The sequence below is a fragment of the Drosophila takahashii genome, chromosome 2R (assembly GCF_030179915.1).
Source record: "Drosophila takahashii strain IR98-3 E-12201 chromosome 2R, DtakHiC1v2, whole genome shotgun sequence".
In the NCBI taxonomy this organism is placed as follows: Eukaryota; Metazoa; Arthropoda; class Insecta; order Diptera; family Drosophilidae; genus Drosophila; species Drosophila takahashii.
The window spans coordinates 36,779,017-36,796,201 of NC_091679.1; the positions used below are offsets into that span (position 1 = coordinate 36,779,017).

Below are 17,185 nucleotides of genomic sequence, written 5' to 3' on the forward strand. Positions count from 1 at the left end.
TCTGTTATAGCGTTCTCTCTTTTTTGTAATCTGAAACCGGGGTTCTCTCAAAAAATATCTTACATATAGCGCTTACGCAAAAGTCTAGTAGATTTCATTTCATTTGTTTTTTAATCTTCGTAAAGTAAAAACCGTTCAAGTTTTGTTGCGCTCATCTAAGCTTTAACAATTTAATTTAAATAAACGGAGAAACAATTCATATAATTATTGCAGAGTTAAATATATGTACGTTAGGGAAGAATGTGTCGCCTCAAATTCGTTGTCTTTCTGGCTTTGGTTTACCAAATCAAAGCTTTCAATATTTCGCCGCGTCCGAGCGTAGTGATAAATTATCCGTTAAATTCCAATTTAAGTAGTTCCGAGAGGCGAAGCTCATATTTTGGATATTCTGTCGTAATTCGCAATACCAGGTGAGGTGAAGTCCGATATTCTATTCGTTTAGTAAAATTATGTTTGGTGGCATAAAAAAATTACTTTTGGTGTAGTGCTCTTATACACATCAATATAAGTTACCACCCTTTTCCGTTGAAAGATATTAAAAAAAGTTTATGGATCAGAATTTCTTTGGACTACGTTCTAACTATATGCATATTCTTATCATATATAGATGAATGTTTTTTGGAGCTATATAGAGCTTTATAAGAGAACAATTTTATTCAACATGCAAATTAAACGTCATATAATAAAAAATACTAGTTTCAGACTTAAAATTTAAATGTATGAAAAATTACCAAAGAAATTAAATTGGTTACTCAGAGCAAAGATACCAAGTTTGTTTTATTTGGAAGTTTACTGTTACTTATGTTAGTCATGCGCATGTTTTCGGTCTGACTGTATTGATAGATTTGAATATTAGTGCTTCTTGGTAGAACCAGCCCGTCAACCTTTATCTGTTATTGCAGCATCATAGTGGGAGCTCCCCGAGCTGAATCAACCGAGGATTCGCAGAAGGAAATCGACGAGCCGGGGGCGATCTACAAGTGCCTTCTGACCAGCGGTGCCTGCAAGCCGTATATCCTAGACGCTCAAGGCAATATTAATAACTACAGAAATACGTGCCTCACCAACAACTTCGAGCGCAAGGGCTCTCAATGGCTGGGAGGATCAATGGACGGAGGAACAAGGGATACTGACAAGTTGATCGTGTGTGCTCCTCGATTTCGAGCAGAAAGCGGTGAAGATTATCACATGATTGGAGTATGCTACTGGGTACAGAACACAAGGAGTGATCTCGAGACTCCCGATCACGTCACTCGTATTTCTCCACTCCGCATGAAAGCGAAGCAGGTCATCGAGGAGGATATTGATAAGGGCACAAAGGGAAGTTTCCTTTACATACAAGGCGAAATGGGACTAAGTGCCCATGTGACGGACGATAACTCCAGATTTCTGATCGGAGCCCCAGGTATTGACAACTGGAAAGGATCGGTGATCCTTGACTATCCTGAGGACAATTCGTCAGTAAATCACCTAACAGTTCAGAACTATACAACCAATTGTCTTTGGGAGCACAATAAAACGATAGTCCCAGAGCCACAAAGTTGGAACCAGACCGAGGACTCATACTTTGGCTATGCCGTGAGCTCCGGCTATTTTGACAGCTCCAATCCATCTACACTGCTCTACGTGGCCACTGCTCCTCAGGCCAATCTGCAGTCCGGCGAGGCCTACATTTTTAGCTTGGACGATAATGGAAAAACCATACACAAGTTGCACCGCTTCCGTGGCCAACAATTTGGCGAATACTTCGGCTATTCCATTTTAGCGGAGGATCTGAATGGAGACGGAATGACAGACGTCATCATTTCAGCCCCGCAGTACGCTCCGCAGGATGAGGACTCCTACGACAGCGGCGCAATCTATGTGTTTATTAACAAAGGCTCTGTGAGTAATTTGGAGCACTTGATTATGTTTATAGGAAGCTGACTAATGCCTCCCTTTTATTCCAGTTTAACTTTGAGCAGACTATTATTCATTCGCCAGTGGGCAGTGAGGGTCGATTCGGAACAACTCTATCGCGACTAGGCGATATCAATTTAGATGGATTCAATGGTATGTTATGAGACATCTAAAGTTTCAGGTATCTACAAATATTAAATGAATATTGTATTATTCTTCAGACGTGGCCGTGGGAGCTCCCTTTGCCGGAAACGGGTCGGTACTCATTTACCTGGGCGGCGAACATGGATTGGAAGATTCTCCGAGCCAGCGACTGGATGCTCCTTTGCATTCACCTTCTTATTACGGAGCTGACATGTTTGGCCATGGCTTATCCCGCGGATCCGATATAGATAGTAACGGATTCAACGATTTCGTTATTGGAGCACCGAATGCGGAAGTCTCTTATCTGTACAAGGCCTATCCAGTTGTAAAAGTAATTGCAACAATTAATTCGGAATCTCGGGAGATCAAAGCGAGTAGGGAAAATTTGAACATCACTGCCTGTTACAGACTGGATACCAAGGCAAAGAAAATGCAGCAGCAGGATCTAAACATCCGGATTACTATAGACACACAGCTGCAGAGGTTTAAATTCTTCAAAAACCAGACAGAGGTGAACTTCACGGCAACTGCGGGTCTGGAAAACAGTTGCAAAAGCTTTGAGGTTCAGGTTCTTTACAACGAAAAGGACTTATTTACGCCCATCGATTTGGAGATGCACTATGAACTCACAGAGACGGTTTCCGATAAGGAGGGTGAGTTTTATCTTAATACCTTTTAGGATATATTTTGAGTACGTGATCATCTTCTAAAGAGTTTTGCGAAGCCTGCGCGGTTGTTAATCCCAAAGATCCAAAGGTTTCTACGCAGAAATTAATCTTCAGCACGGATTGTGCCTCTGATATTTGTGTTGCTGACTTGCATTTAAGGAGCAAGAACGTGAGGTAAATATTAATAAATATGAAAATAATACGAAATATTAATTTAACTCTTTTATAGTCCCACTTATATTTTGGGAAGTGCCGATACGCTCCGTTTGAATTACGAGATCACCAACAGTGGAGAGACCGCCTACCTGCCCCAGTTCAACGTGACCAGCACTTCGCGACTGGCTTTCGCCCAGGTCCCTGGAAACTGCAAGGTCTTCGAGGCAGTCATGGTGTGCGACCTGAACAATGGACGATCTCTGGCCAACGGTGACAGCGATTCGGTGACCATCAGCTTTGAGGACAGCCAATTCAGCGGACAGTCGCTAGTCATCCAGGCAGAAGTATTCAGCACTGGCTTCGAAAAGAATCCCACGGACAACATTCTGACGAGTGAGATAAGTTTCAAGGAGTTCACCGATATCGATGCCACCGGGTAAGATTCAATAAAACTAATAAAGCAATTACTATCCTATAAAAATACCTCATTACTTTATAGCGGTCCGATCAACGATCAAGTTGTTCTCAAAAAGGAGCCTTACACCGCGGAAATCATCAACAATTACGAGATCAAAAGCCACGGCCCCAGTATTATCAAGGAGTTAGCGGTGTCCCTTTACATTCCCGTTTACTATAAAGCTGCTGATTCCATATCAGCCATACCCATCATACACATATCCAGCCTAAAGATGCAGGCCAATTATGGTTCTCAGACGTTGCCCATACAACTCTTCGACCAGAATAACACCACCTTATCCACAACCCGAAAGCAAAGGGATGTCGATCGTCTGAATGCCCATCAAGAGCACAATTCTAGCATATCCGATCTCCAGACCGACGAAGAGGAAAGTCTACCGATAGAAAACACCATTGTTCTAAACTGTCTGGATAACAAACAGACGATATGCGTGCGAGCTGAATTTCGACTCAAATTTATTCCGGAAACGCCAATAAACCTAAGCTTAAGCTTCAATGTGGATCTGAGCCAGGTGGAGGATTCCTGGGAGTACTTCGTCATCCAGACCAATCTGGGACTGCTCAAGAAGGGGGATCCCAGATCTAGTTCGTTCAAGCTTAACAAGAAGATCAAATCGAATGTAATAGGCAAGGTCATTACGTTGGCCATCTGGAAAATAATATTGTCCGTGATTGGAGGATTGTTACTGCTCGCTGCTTTAACGTATGGTCTTTACAAGGTTTGTATAGAAAAGTTAACAAAGGATTTTTATTTATCAATTTTATTTACTTCCTAGTCTGGGTTCTTCAAACGCGCCAAGAAGGAAGAACTAAAAGAGTATAAAAGAGATATATCTCGAAAGAGTATTGAGGAGCTAAATGAAATTGAGGAGTTGGAGGAGAATAACATGGTCGAGTTTCTAGAGGAAGTTTCCATCTAAGCTAAGTTTAAGAAGTTTAAAAGCCTCAGTTTAAATTCTTAAAGTGTTAATAATTTACTTTAATAAAAATAACATACAATTCTTAAAATAAATAAGTACAATCATAAATATTTTATTAAAATGCATTGTTAATCTTAATCCTTGAAAATAGTTAAAAACTAATTTAAATTATTAGCACACACTGGCCAAACATGAACCATTTTAGCGATCTTTTCATATATACCTATAACATTTACTCTATGTATATACAATAATATCTAGTGCCGCCGTAAAAAGGCAGCTGCACTTAGAATACACGAATTTCTTCCATATATGTAAGCAAGTAAAAGTGGACTGACTATCTAAGGAGACATTTTACACACATATGTCAACACACATTACAGAGAAGAGCTGATATTGTAGTGAACCAGGCTCAGAGTTACAGGTATAAGTACAATAGGCTGCGATAAGTTTCTAATTGAGTTGAGGTATGTGCTCATGATCGGCTAGGATAAAGTAGAGTGGTTGCTTTCAGATATGTTTGCGTGAAAGTTGCACGTAACGTTGCAATATGTACGACTGACTAGACCTAGGAGTTTGTAAAAGTACCAAATATGTGAATATGTGCTTCGCATAACTCAGGCGTTTTTCAATATGCATTTCTTTGGTGGTTCTTCTATTGACAACAAACGAAAACAGATAATAGGTATATATTTCTATGCTATCTCGCCCGAAGAGTGTACAACAACAACAGCAACAATGGCGCTTTCTAAATAAATACTTGTATAAAAATACAGAGAATTTGTGAACTATGTATTGTCAAAATCATTAACACGTACGTAACTTGCGATCCCCTCGAATAAATATGCATAATCTCTGATATCTGTTTCCTAAGTAGATCCCAACGCTAGTTTTTTAACATTTTTTTTATCACCCAACTCCTATGACTAGTTCTCCCATTGAGCACAGTGTCCATTGATTTAATCCTCCTCCTACTTCGCTAACACATTGTCTCGTTGAACGGCGGGTCTTTCTCCGAATCGGTGCTGCTCTTGATGTTCGACGACAGCTTGGCGATCTCGTCCTGCACCAGATGGGTGCTAATCTGTGGTATGGACAGGGCCGGATTGCTGCTCTTGGCGGACGACCCGATGGACTCCTCTGTGCTAGAGCTGCTCTCCTTCAGCACATTCATGCCCAGCTTGCTGGCAAAGGGCTGCGGCTTGAGTGTGGAAACCAGTTTGGCCTGACCAGCCTGGGCAGCGGCTTCCGGAGTCTGAGGCACTGCCTCACCGACCGCCGGCTGCGACGGCTTGCCCTGGTCGACGCTAAACTGTTTCTTCAGCTGCATCGGACGCGCTGGCGGTGCCGGCGCTGCCTGCATCGTCACTGGCCCCGAGGCGCTGAGGTCCAGCGAGCTGGAGCTCTCCTCCCGCAAACGCCTGCCGTCGGCAGCTCCCACCGAGGCGGTACGGATGGGCTGGTAACGTGCCGTGGCAGCGCCGCCCACAGCGCCAACGCTGATGCTAATCCCCGTCGCCGAGTGCGAGTCGCCGGCATCCAGCGAGGGCTCCGCCGTCAGCGAGGGAGTGTCCACGTTGTAGGAGCCCGTCAGCGAGGTGTTCGTCTCGTTGGAACTCTGCTTGATGAAGCGGTACGGATGGGCCGAGTAGTCCGTCTCCGTGCTGGAGTTCTTCTGCAAACTCTCGCTAGACTTCTTGAACAGCCGCCCGGTAGCCTCGTACGGAGCATTGAGGAAGTCACTGGTGGCCCGGGTGGGCACCAGGGGCGAGGGATACGTTTGCTGCTCCATCGAGGAGTTGCGCTGCCAGGGGCGCTCGTTCTTCAGCTGAAAGCCGCTCGAGACGACGACCATGGCACCGCAGCTACCGGCTCCACTGGTGTCGCTGCTATCGCCACCGCCGGCGCCGCCACCTCCGACACCGCCACCCATCAGGTCGCCGTCGACCGAGGGCTTCGAAGGCGACAGCTCCACGGCGGTCTCGCGTCGCAGCGGATAGCGATGGCTGTAGTCTATGGATACGCCGATCTGTGGAGGAGGAGAAGTTGGCTAAGGAATCCTATATATCCTATTCGAAACCCACCTCAAATCCCTGGGCGCTGGCATCGATGGAGCCGCGTGACTCAATCAGTCCCTCCAGTATCTTATAGTCGTTCTCCTCGCACTCCTTCAGGTGCTTCTTCTCCAGCAAGGCCGCAGCCTCGGCCCGCGACATTTCGGTTTTGGGGCGGTCCAATGAAGCTGTCGGTTCAACGGGGGGACGGAAAAAGCAAACATGAGTGGGGGTTACGCATTCAAAGAGGAGGAGAGGATTCTTTCCCTTTTGGAGGCGGCGGAAGCAAGGCAATGATACGGGCGCTGCGCATTCACCCGGTTAGTTATTTACACTGTGCTTACGGATAACTTGGGACTCAGTTCGCTGTGCTCCTGGCGGCTTACCTTTGTTGCTCGGCAGCGAGACCGTGGGCGATGCTATCATGTGGCAGACGCTCTCCAGCTCGTCCGTGATCGAGGTATACTCGCTGTGCAGTTTCAGCAAGATATTTCTGGAGGGTTTCGCATGCAATACTGATTTACCTAGAGTTCGGAGTTCGTGGTTAGGTTCAGAGAAACGATGTGTGCGAGAGAACGAACAACAGTAAGGACTCGATTGGTTAATGGTTAATGGTCAAGTGCTAATTTGTTGGCCAAATCGGTTTGCTGGATTGGTTGGTTTGGATACAAGGTTTTCGGGTTAGGTGGGATGGCATGACGGGATTAGTAGCCTGAATTTAGAGCGCAAATCTGAGGCCGTTGTGGTGTTCATCCTGCGATGGCTTCTTACCGGGATGTGCGGATCCGGATCCCTGGCCTGCGGGTGCATCCTTGTCGCTGTCCGGTTCGGATTGCGTGAGGCTCATCTGGCGGCGGGACAAGGAGGCCAGCTGGTTGAGGCTGATGTGCGACCGGTTCATGTCCGCTCCGGTGAGAGAGTACGTCTCCGAGTTGCGGCGGCACAGGGAGACCGTTCGCTGTCGGAGGGCCCGGTGTCTGGCAGCTGTTTGTGCGATGGGAAGATACATTTACAAGGATTCTTGGGATTCTCACACAGGTACAGAGAGCACAACACAAAAGGACACAGAACAGAGGAAGCAGGAAAAGTTGACGGCTAGGCTAAATTACCCTCAAAGTTGATGTCTGGCGCCGCATCGTCGGAATTGTCGCCTCCCACGAGCGTCTGGTCGTCATCGTTGTTGCCCATCGGTGTGAGGGTGTCCTTGCTCTCGGTGCTGGCACCCGTATCCTGGCGAACCGTCACATAGGGCGTCCGCTTCACTGTCTCACAGGTCGAGGGTCGCTGTGAGAGGGGCAGGTAGATGTCCGAGTCCGTCTCCGATTGCATGGACGCCTTGCGGACCACCTGCTCGTTGAGCGCCTCCCGGGACTTGACCACCTCGTCCGGCTCCTCCGGCAGCGGCACCACCTCAAAGTGCGTGCCCTCGTCGAAGATGTACGCATCCGGCCGGACTTCGGTCAGCGAACGATTGAAGCGGCGCCGGGTGGTCACCTGGATGGATTCGCCAATTGGATCGTAGTACAGAAAAAAAGGGGGATGTCATCGATTCAATGGTTTATTGCACGAAAAACGTAATTTAACATGATAAAATATTAAATATATAAATAAATTAAAAGAAATCTGTTTAAAAAAATCTCTAAAACTTTTATGAAACCTAGGGATTAATATTAAAATCAAATATGAAACAATTTATTGAACATAAGACATGTTTGAACATTATTAAAGTGTAAATATACAAATAAATATTGAGGTGTCACATAAAATGATTAGGTCCTTTTGCATAAAGGGTAATCTGAATCAAATAACCTATAACCTATTCTAGTTTAAAAATTCTACTGTCATTTGAAGCAAACTATTTCTTTGATCCCACAATATCAAGTTCAGAATGGCACTTTCTGTCCCAGTGTGCTTGGTATTGCAGCGATATGTAATTCAAACGCACCTGCAGCGAATTTAAATTCAGTCCGGCGCCCAGGCCAAGTGGAACGATGGCTCCTCCGCCGCCACCACCACCGCCTCCGCCACCATTTCCGCCCGGTCCTCCCGGTCCAGCCTCCGTGTCCGAAATCGAGATGGTGCGCATGCGCTGCATCTCCCCCGGAATGTTTATCGTCGAGCCGCGCAAATCATCCGTGCCGGCGGTGTGTGTCGACATGAAGCGATGTATAACGGCCAAATGGGAGAGTATCTGCTCCGAGGACTCCTCCATCTTCCGCAGGCGGAACTCGATGTTCTGGCAAATGAACAGAAATATCAAATTAAAAGTGGTGTTAAATCGAATTAAATTTCCCCCGAATATATGTGGAAATATACTGTATATGTTGAACAATAGCAGAGCGAAAGCTGCAACGGCTGCAGTAAATGGGCAGTCGGACGTGTCCAATTTTCAATTCAAATGTTAAGACGTGCTGCTGTCAGAACCCATGTCATTTGGGGTAACACGAATCACACAGGATATTTGCATAAAAATGCAAAGACACACAGGATTGGGGTTGTCAAAACAGAGGGGAATGATAAAGGACTGATGGCTACGCACCTGAACGGTGGCCGTTTGTATGTTCTCCTTCTGATTGATGTCCTCGATTTTCTGGGACATGGTCTCCACTCGCTCCGTGGTGTTCTTCACCCGCTCGTCCGTCGACTGATTGAGGATGATTTCCTGCTCATGAAAGAAGCCCTCGACGCACTCCTCCTCGAAGTCGTACAGCCGCTCCAGGTCGTCCTTCTCGAGGAACAGCTTGAGACCGTTGTCCCGCTGCACCTCCAATCCTGCGGAATGCCGATCAAGTGGACAATTGTTAAAGTCGGGTTCCGGAAAACAGAGAGTAAGCCAAGGATTGACAATAACAACAGCGCCCGGGGGAAATGGCAAATGGCAAATGGCAAATGTAAATCCACAATGGAATCACAATCACAATAACAAGTGAGGCAAATCGTTTCGGCATAACCCAATTAGGAGGTGTTGTTATCGTCATTGTTGTTGTCGCCAAGTGGCAAGGTCGATTTCAATACAAAAGAGCAGGTGGCGTATACGTAATGCAGTTAGTTAGTTAGTTACAGAGTTACAGAAGCACACACACAGTCGACACACAGTTGTCGGGGAAGGCACGCAGGGAGAGAAGTTAGATATTTGTACATTATTGCTGCTCGACTCACAAAGCCTTCAGACACGATTGACTCACAGGGAACAAAGCTAAACTTGCTCATCCCGGGCTCACCTTTCGCCTTTCGCACACAGTACTTGAGCAGCGAGTAGAAGTGGCACAGCGCGATGAAGGGCGGCGGCAGGACGGGCTTCTGTTGGTACTCCATCACCACGGTGAACCGCTGGAACATCCACACCTAAATGGGGAAAAGCAAACCAATCTGTTTAAATGCCTTATACCAAATATTGTTTTTTCTTAGTTCGAAAATTATACTTTAGCATTTGTCGAAAAAAAGAAGAAACACCTCTATGTACTTTGTCGTCGTAATTCTAATAAAATTCGATGTTTTCTGGTTGTTCAATAATTAAGTACTAATAAAAAAAAAATAAAATTATTTTTAGGAAGTTGGTTAAATTATATTAAGTGGATGCAATGGGGGTTTTGGTATATAACTCCCCCCTTCTTAGGTGGAAAATATATGAAAAAGTTTTATTGAAAATGTCCGCAACAAAAAAGACCCTCAAATGACATCCCCTGACAACCAAATCCAACCAAAATTCCGTTATCGTCCGACCTCTTACTTAAGTTAAAAGCTTAGTTGTAACCTTTTATGTTTTATGAAACCCGCAAGCATTCGATCTCACTCACCTGATGCGAAACCGAGTTGACCTCGTTGAAGATGTTGTTGAACACGGCGATGAGCAGATTTATCAGCAGAATATTGGCAATCAAGAGGTACATGGACATGGTTATCGGCGTTACCCAGTGCCCTGAAATCCAATTAGTCGGGGTGTGTTAAAAGTGCGGCATCAATATTTTTTCAGAGCCCTCCTGCATACGGGGATATACATATGCCCAATACTCACCAGTGACGCAGCCCGGCTGGCTGGGATCCTCGCCGCAGGGAGGGTCGATATCGCCGGCGAACACCTCTCCGTACAGCATGAAGTAGGGCTGGAAGGTGACCTGGACAACGATAAATTAAAGTGACCATTAAAGCGCCATCTGACGGAAGGGGGCGGCATCGCCATCGAGACACGAAATGGCCGGGCGTAATTCAATTTGCGCCCGTCGCCCAACATTAATGCAAGTTTTACACATTGAAACACAGTTTGGTTATTTTTAGCTTATTTTATATCACCTGACGGTATCTGTGTGTGTGAGTGGGTTTGGGCGAGTGTTTTTTTGGGGTGGTGTCTGTGTGTTTTCGGGATGCAACACAGTTTGATTTCTAATTTTCCGGGGCATTTCTTTTCAAATTGGAACCAGCACAGCATGCTATCTATTTACATAAAGATCTCATTTGCATTTAACAGCTGGATCAGGTATAACATTATTCAAAGGCTCCTTAATTAAAACTGTAATGTTTGCCTTATAGCTATCATCTGTCATTCATTAAACAAACATCGATGCTGACCTGGAGCTAAATATTTGCATTAAACTGCTGCGGGCAGCTTAAATTATTTTGCATGCAAAACTAAAGAGGATACTATGGGGATTAAATCAACGGTGGTGAAGATGTCGAGCAGCAAAACCAACACATAAATTAAAAAAAAAGAAGAGGTCTGTATATAAATATTCATAAGCGAACACAGAGTACACACATTTACCTTAAAGAGGCAAGGAGAGCTGGTCTAAAATACTAGTTTGTACATCATGCAGAGTATATGGATTGAAATAAATGCATTGAACCAGAAAGGAAGAGTGGAATTTCGGCACGCCGAAGCCGGCCTTACCCTTGCAAATTCAACTCGGATCGGGTTTGTCGATCTTAAGTGGAGGTTTCTCACTCGGACTTATCGGTATCCTTTGCAAGAGTCGAGAGAGGGGAAATAAGGAATGCGAGATTTCGGAGCAGAAGTAAGCTTAGGGGTTCAAGAGACAGAGGAGAGAGCAAAAAATAGTTAAAAAATTGTAGGGGGATATAGTCGAAAGTCCAACGGGGAAAGTAGGGGGTCCATATAAAACTCAAGTTGAAACAGAATACTGGGCACACACTGATCTCCATCAAGACACAACATCAACTATAGACCACACGAATATGCAGCTGAATATATTTAATATTTTTTTGTTTTTTTTTTTGGGATTCGCAGCTAGAGCATTCTACAGTCGGCTCTCTAAATAGCAAACCAAATTCAATCAGTCAATCACATCTTGCGTTACATTTGTCAAGTTGCTGCTCGTCAAATTCGAATGCTCATTGTGGATGGGTGGAGCTGTAGATGTTGCCGCCGGAACCGTGGAGCTGGTGGTGGTGGTGGTGCTGGCTGCAGCGGTGGTCGCAGGTGGTGCACCCATCGTATGATAGCCACGATGATAGCTGGAGCGGGTATTATGCCCCAGGGCACCTAGAAATCCGGGTGCCGTTATCGAGCCGGCAATAACCTGGCATTTTCGGCATCGATTCGATTCGAAAAACATTTAACGGGCGAATTATGCGAATTAAATGGCAAAGGTGAGGCGAGTGAAAGTGAAAGATTTGAGTTCGAAAAATGTAGGGGACAAATGACAGAATGACAGAAAGAAAGAAAGAAGAGTACAATACGAGACAGTCAATTTAAGCGGCATTAGTTCGGTGATTTTGATTAAATTCTAATGGTCAACTACTTAATGTAAAGTGAGTGGAACGGAGCGCCAATGGACAAAACTACTCGTACTTAAAAATGTTTTGCTTGCACCACTACTGAGGAACGCAGGCCAAAAACTTGCTTTGCTTGCTATTAAGTAAATGTATGTACTCCGCATCGTTAGTTAAATTTATAGGTAAAGCTGCAATAGAAATCGTAATCGTCGAAAAAACCACACGCTCTTTTTCCGTGTGTGTGTCTACTTGGGAGTCTGTTACACACAGATCAGGAGTTTAGTTTATTTACAGGAAATCAAGGGAGCATTAGGTATTATGATATAACGTACCTCCTTGATAAGACTCCAGGTGGGCTGTTTGTTGGGGTACAGAATCGCCTGTCTGCTGACCCCGAAACTCATCAAAACGACGGCCAACAGGACCACGAAGTATATCATGTTCTTCACCATTTTGCCCATCATGGTTACCAAAGGTCCTGCGAAAGATTATTCGAGATTAACTTTAGTTAAAACGCTTGATTTAAAAGTATATTGAGTACATCAGGCATCGCTCTTTATTCATTAAATATATCTGGTAAATACTAAATTAGTTTTAATACCTATTAGGAACATATAAACTTACCCAGATATTTATTCACACCAAGGATGTTCAGGATGCGCAGGTACCAGTAGATGCTGTCCACGCAGTAGATGACCCTTCCAATGTCCATGGTGGTCTCCCGGAACCGAAATGCCAGGCCGATGACGAAGAGTATTATGGCGGCGCCGTCGCACGGATTCCACATATTCCACGCCCACACCGAGAATTTATGCCTGCCCGCCGAAGCCCATTCCACATCCGAATCCGAATTAATGGAGCCCATCGAAGACGCGTTAATTCAAGCGTGAGAGGCACATATTGAAGACAAAAAGTAATGGAAATGCGCACAACTGTGAAAATCCGCCCAGCTTCATTTGCACTCATCGCCAGATGCAATTAAGCACCAATGATTGAGGTGTGCAGGGATGGGTAGTGGATATGGGATAGGGGTCTACTTACGTAATGGCCACCGGTTCGGAGGATATTATTTCGCGTATCTTTTCAAAGCCCAGCGTTGTGATATATGCTATTGAGTACCACTCCTGCCACCGCGGCATCTGCTCCATCTTCACCAGCACAGTGAAGGAGAACATTATGAGAAAGAACATGTAGGCAATCTGAAAAGACCAGAAAAATAATTAAAAACCTCAAAAACTCATACCCAGGGGCCATACTCATCCAAACGACGGCCAACCTCAAAAACTTAAAACCCAAGGGACATAAACTCGAAAAAAAACTTTGCATTTTAAGCAAACTTTTTTCTTAACATAAATTTAATAATTAAATCTAAATTATGAAAAATATCTTATTTTTAAAATGTTTAATTGTGCAATAATTTTTAAATCTTTTTAAAACTTTTTTATCATAAACGTTAATGCTTGTGTTTTCAGTGTATGGTCTTAAAATTGTTGTTTTTGCTTGCAAAAATTGTTGCCTTTATCTTTCCTTTAAACTGGCAGATATTTTTAAGAAATATTATACAAAATATTTAAAACTTAATAAAATAAATAATTTTCGGTTATTTCTTTTCCTCTATACTTACAAATATATTTTAAGAAATATCATACAAATATTTATAACTCACACAAATTTTGCTACAGTGCACCAGCACCGGAAATGAAACATACGACCCTTAGCGAGCTCGACAGTAATTTCCGCCACTTACCGAATCGGCCCAGAACTTGGTTATGGGCGCCGTGTAGAACTCGTAGAACTTCTTCTTCAGGCGCAGCGGCTGGTGCTGTTTCACCTCATTGTACTCGGAGAGATTGAAGAACTCCCTGAATTGGGCGGGATCCGAGTCGGTGAGCGAGACCTGCGTAGATATATATACGAACGATATTAGTGGGCCTGCGAGGACGAAAAGGGATTGCGGAGAAGCGTTCGATAGTTTTCGGCCTTAATTAAATCATCAATGTGCAGTGAACATTCAAAGAGAGCCACGTGGGGATATATTGTACATTGGGGAATTGCGTATACGCCCCATCGAATCAGCGTGTCAAATGTGATTTGGTTTGCTTTCTAATTAATTTGCTGGTGTTTAAGGCTCGGTTTGCTGTTGCTATTTATACGCGTGTTTAGTTTCCAGACACAACATGCAGAACAAGTTAATTAATTGAAGCATTATGCAAAACAAAATGGCTTAGCCGCAGGGTATTCGAAATTTGTGCTGACAAAAGGTAGCATGAGCAACTGTTCTACTGAGGAAAATCGAAGAGGATTTAATAAAAGGTGTAGATATTGTTGAATTTGAAAATTGGCTACGACTAATTATTTTTGGCAAATGAAGCTACGAAATGCGCATTCCTAGAGGAATAAAATGAGGCAAACTACGAAAGCCAGTTACGGAAATGCCATTGAAATCAAAATAAAAAGATCTCGAGGGAGGAAAAATTATATCCGGGTTCAACTAACTTTGGAGGGCTGTTCTTCCGCTCCAGCAGTGAGATTAACCTGTAAATTGATACGATACAAGTACTGGGACATTAGAATGGCGTGTGGGGTTTGCAATTTATCCATCTCTATATAGATGGGTGTTTTCGAGTAACTGATGTGCTGACTGGGTGATACCATTTTGTCATATGTACGGGGTTTTTATGGTTCATTGTGTTTGCCTACGAATCGAACTACTTGTAGAATAACCAAATGGGAATTGAAAATAAACAAGGGGGAAACGGCATTTCTTATTTATTTTTTCTGCTCTGTGCTGTCATTTCAAGAATACAAAATGTTATGGTTGAGGAAAATGGCAGTCATATCGCATTCTGAGTCGGAGGTTTCAAAGGTTTCGATGAAAAAAAATACGAGTAGGTGGTGTATGAAAGGCGGTTTATGTTGTGGGTGGGTTGGTTTTTCGTTTATTGTTTTTTGTTTTGTTTTGTGGAATTACTCACTTTGCCATTTTCGTGTACTTTTGTATCGCGCACTGAGTAAGTATCCGCCAATAGAGCCTGCAACGGTTCACGCACATTTTTCGCATTTATCAGATAGGGAAATCACTCTTTAGTTTTACTTTCTAATCTATTTGAGCGGTGATCTTTGGACAAAATATTTGAGTTTGAGTTCAGATGAAAGAGGAGTAGAAGTGTGTGTGTTTAGGTACAGATTTCCAAGATGATTTGTGGTTACAAGAAATGTTTTGAAGTTGAAAGTATTGAAAATATTGGTCAATAACTTGTTCACACATACATAGGCATTGCACAGATAAACATATACATGTGGGGCAACCAAACTACTATTAAATACTTAAAATCCCCGCCTGACCCCCGTCCACTTCCACATTTGCACTCAATGGACTTTAATTTGATTCGGTGATTAAGGGATTAGCCCCTTCTTATGGGAAAATGGGTGGTGATGATGGAGAGCAGGCAGTGCAGCGTGTAACTGAAAAACAATATTTGTACAAGTGCCGAGCTTCCTCTCCACTCTTTCACTCAGTTCAGTTTGACATAGACCCCCTGGAATAGTGGCATTTGATGTGGTTGTGTTGGCTTCACAGAGTGGTCTGGTGACTGGGAATGAGTTCGTGCCGAGATTATTACTTAATTTAACTTTAAACCAATGATTCCCATTATACTGCTAATGGAAATTCGCACTTAATTCGAACCAAAGGAGGACTTTAAAATTTTATGGAAAGCATTAGAGGCAAAAGATACTCGAATTTAACGAGGGCGTGGGCAATATTCGGTCACTTACATCTGTTGAGTTCGAGGCACTCTTAAAAGAAGGCGAACTGTTTTCAGCTGGCATTAGCTTGCACTTTAGGAAAATACATATTCACAGGATAGTTAGTGGAGAAAATACTTTACATTAAGAGTTGATTTTCAAATGATTTTCAAATGAGCCCTCAACTTTTATATGGCCCACTTTAAAGACAACTGACTTGAACTAAACCCTTGAACGAGCTGGGATACAACACGTGTTCGTGCTCCCGCTTGGTTGGGCCCTTCTAAAAATAATATAATTAACCGATATAATCAATAAAAATAAAACATTTTCAATGAGTCATGGGGAGGTATGTATGAAAATTCATACATTTCCGAAGTAAATGGAGCAGAAAAAGTGTTCAAAAAAAAAAACTATTAATTTTCCTTTTCGTTGATTTTTAGAGCACCTAAAAAGTGTCCAGAAATTGGTAAATATTTTTGAAACCAAAGAACCTCAAGTAATAATGATGTAGAATTTTAAAGCATACTTTTCAGCACCGTCAAAAACTTGATAGTTCAAGCAGTTGATTGAAAATCTATGCAAGTCCAAATTCATAAGTACATGTATACCAAATAACGATACAGACCAAAGCACAAATGGTTACGTAATAAATACAGTGTGAAATATAGTTTAGTTCCGATATAAAACAAACATAGTAAATTACATACAGTTGTGTGATCTGGCGACCAGACAGAGACAGAGATACAGATATAGAGATAGAGTCAGAAACAGAGCAGAGACAGCGAAGAGAACATATAGGTGTGTGTATGCATATATAGATATAGACGAGTTGAACACCAAAGTAACAGGAAGTCATGTAGTTGGCTTAGATCTGATTGGTTGTTACTACCTTGTCGCGATTATTAGCACCCGCGCCCATCCTATATCTCAAGGAAATGGATCTTTTGGCTTTTAAAAGGGCGCTCTATAAACAGACAGATTTTTGGATTTAGGATTGATGAACAGCAGAGCGATAAATCGGTAAGTGGTTAATGGTAAACGTTAGATGTCAGATTAGTAGAATAAATTGAATAACTAAACGCTGACGCTGAAAACGTATAAGGCACACATTTAGGACTGGCACATACAGACAACGAAACCAAATCAAATGGAAAGTTAGTAATAAATGAACAAAAATAACATTTCGGTTTGCCAAAGCATTAGGCCAAATACCTCGGCATCCGGCTGCGATCGATCCGAGTCGTCATTGTCCAGATTCTGGTTCTCCAGATGCTCCTCCTCAGTCTGCGGCATCTGCTGCAGCTCCTCCTTCGACTTGAAGTCCAGCTGCCTGATGTAGAAGGGCATCGCCAGACCCAAGATGACCTTGAAGAAGCAAACACAGAAT

The 17,185-nt window shown here is 43.4% G+C and overlaps 2 protein-coding genes across 10 annotated transcripts in view; one reads left to right on the forward strand and one right to left on the reverse strand.

Annotated features, from left to right (window-relative positions):
- The first annotated feature begins 130 nt into the window (after positions 1–130).
- On the forward strand, positions 131–4,312 carry LOC108068373 (integrin alpha-PS3-like). The gene is made up of 8 exons (XM_044393063.2): positions 131–410; positions 903–1,884; positions 1,950–2,052; positions 2,121–2,696; positions 2,756–2,885; positions 2,941–3,303; positions 3,367–4,063; positions 4,121–4,312. Exons 1-8 carry the CDS (start codon positions 241–243, stop codon positions 4,262–4,264), a joined length of 3,165 nt encoding a protein of 1,054 aa, XP_044248998.1. The 5' UTR covers positions 131–240; the 3' UTR covers positions 4,265–4,312.
- Trpm (transient receptor potential cation channel, subfamily M) overlaps positions 4,294–17,185 on the reverse strand; it is a 53,265-nt gene continuing 40,373 nt past the window's right edge. For 5 of the 9 annotated variants that reach the window (XM_070213406.1, XM_070213407.1, XM_070213405.1 and 2 more), the window contains 16 exons: positions 17,011–17,163; positions 15,024–15,080; positions 13,796–13,945; positions 13,090–13,247; positions 12,673–12,863; positions 12,381–12,526; positions 10,334–10,433; positions 10,116–10,237; positions 9,540–9,663; positions 8,858–9,090; positions 8,264–8,554; positions 7,428–7,812; positions 7,090–7,302; positions 6,705–6,842; positions 6,349–6,506; positions 4,294–6,293 (listed from right to left, as the gene is read on the reverse strand). In XM_070213406.1, coding sequence (XP_070069507.1) covers positions 5,244–6,293; positions 6,349–6,506; positions 6,705–6,842; positions 7,090–7,302; positions 7,428–7,812; positions 8,264–8,554; positions 8,858–9,090; positions 9,540–9,663; positions 10,116–10,237; positions 10,334–10,433; positions 12,381–12,526; positions 12,673–12,863; positions 13,090–13,247; positions 13,796–13,945; positions 15,024–15,080; positions 17,011–17,163 — 3,669 coding nt within the window. In that variant the 3' untranslated portion in view covers positions 4,294–5,243. Of the gene's footprint in view, positions 6,294–6,348; positions 6,507–6,704; positions 6,843–7,089; positions 7,303–7,427; positions 7,813–8,263; positions 8,555–8,857; positions 9,091–9,539; positions 9,664–10,115; positions 10,238–10,333; positions 10,434–11,630; positions 11,853–12,380; positions 12,527–12,672; positions 12,864–13,089; positions 13,248–13,795; positions 13,946–15,023; positions 15,081–17,010; positions 17,164–17,185 lie in introns of all 9 variants that reach the window. The other 4 variants (XM_070213409.1, XM_017158029.3, XM_070213408.1 and 1 more) reach the window with 2 other exon arrangements.

Excerpts from the sequence above, each read along its gene's own strand:
- LOC108068373 (XM_044393063.2), top strand. The coding sequence starts at position 241 with ATGTGTCGCCTCAAATTCGTTGTCTTTCTGGCTTTGGTTTACCAAATC. Across the intron at positions 2,886-2,940 it reads TTAAGGAGCAAGAACGTGAG|TCCCACTTATATTTTGGGAA; the intron begins GTAAATATTAAT and ends ACTCTTTTATAG. Across the intron at positions 4,064-4,120 it reads TAACGTATGGTCTTTACAAG|TCTGGGTTCTTCAAACGCGC; the intron begins GTTTGTATAGAA and ends TTTACTTCCTAG.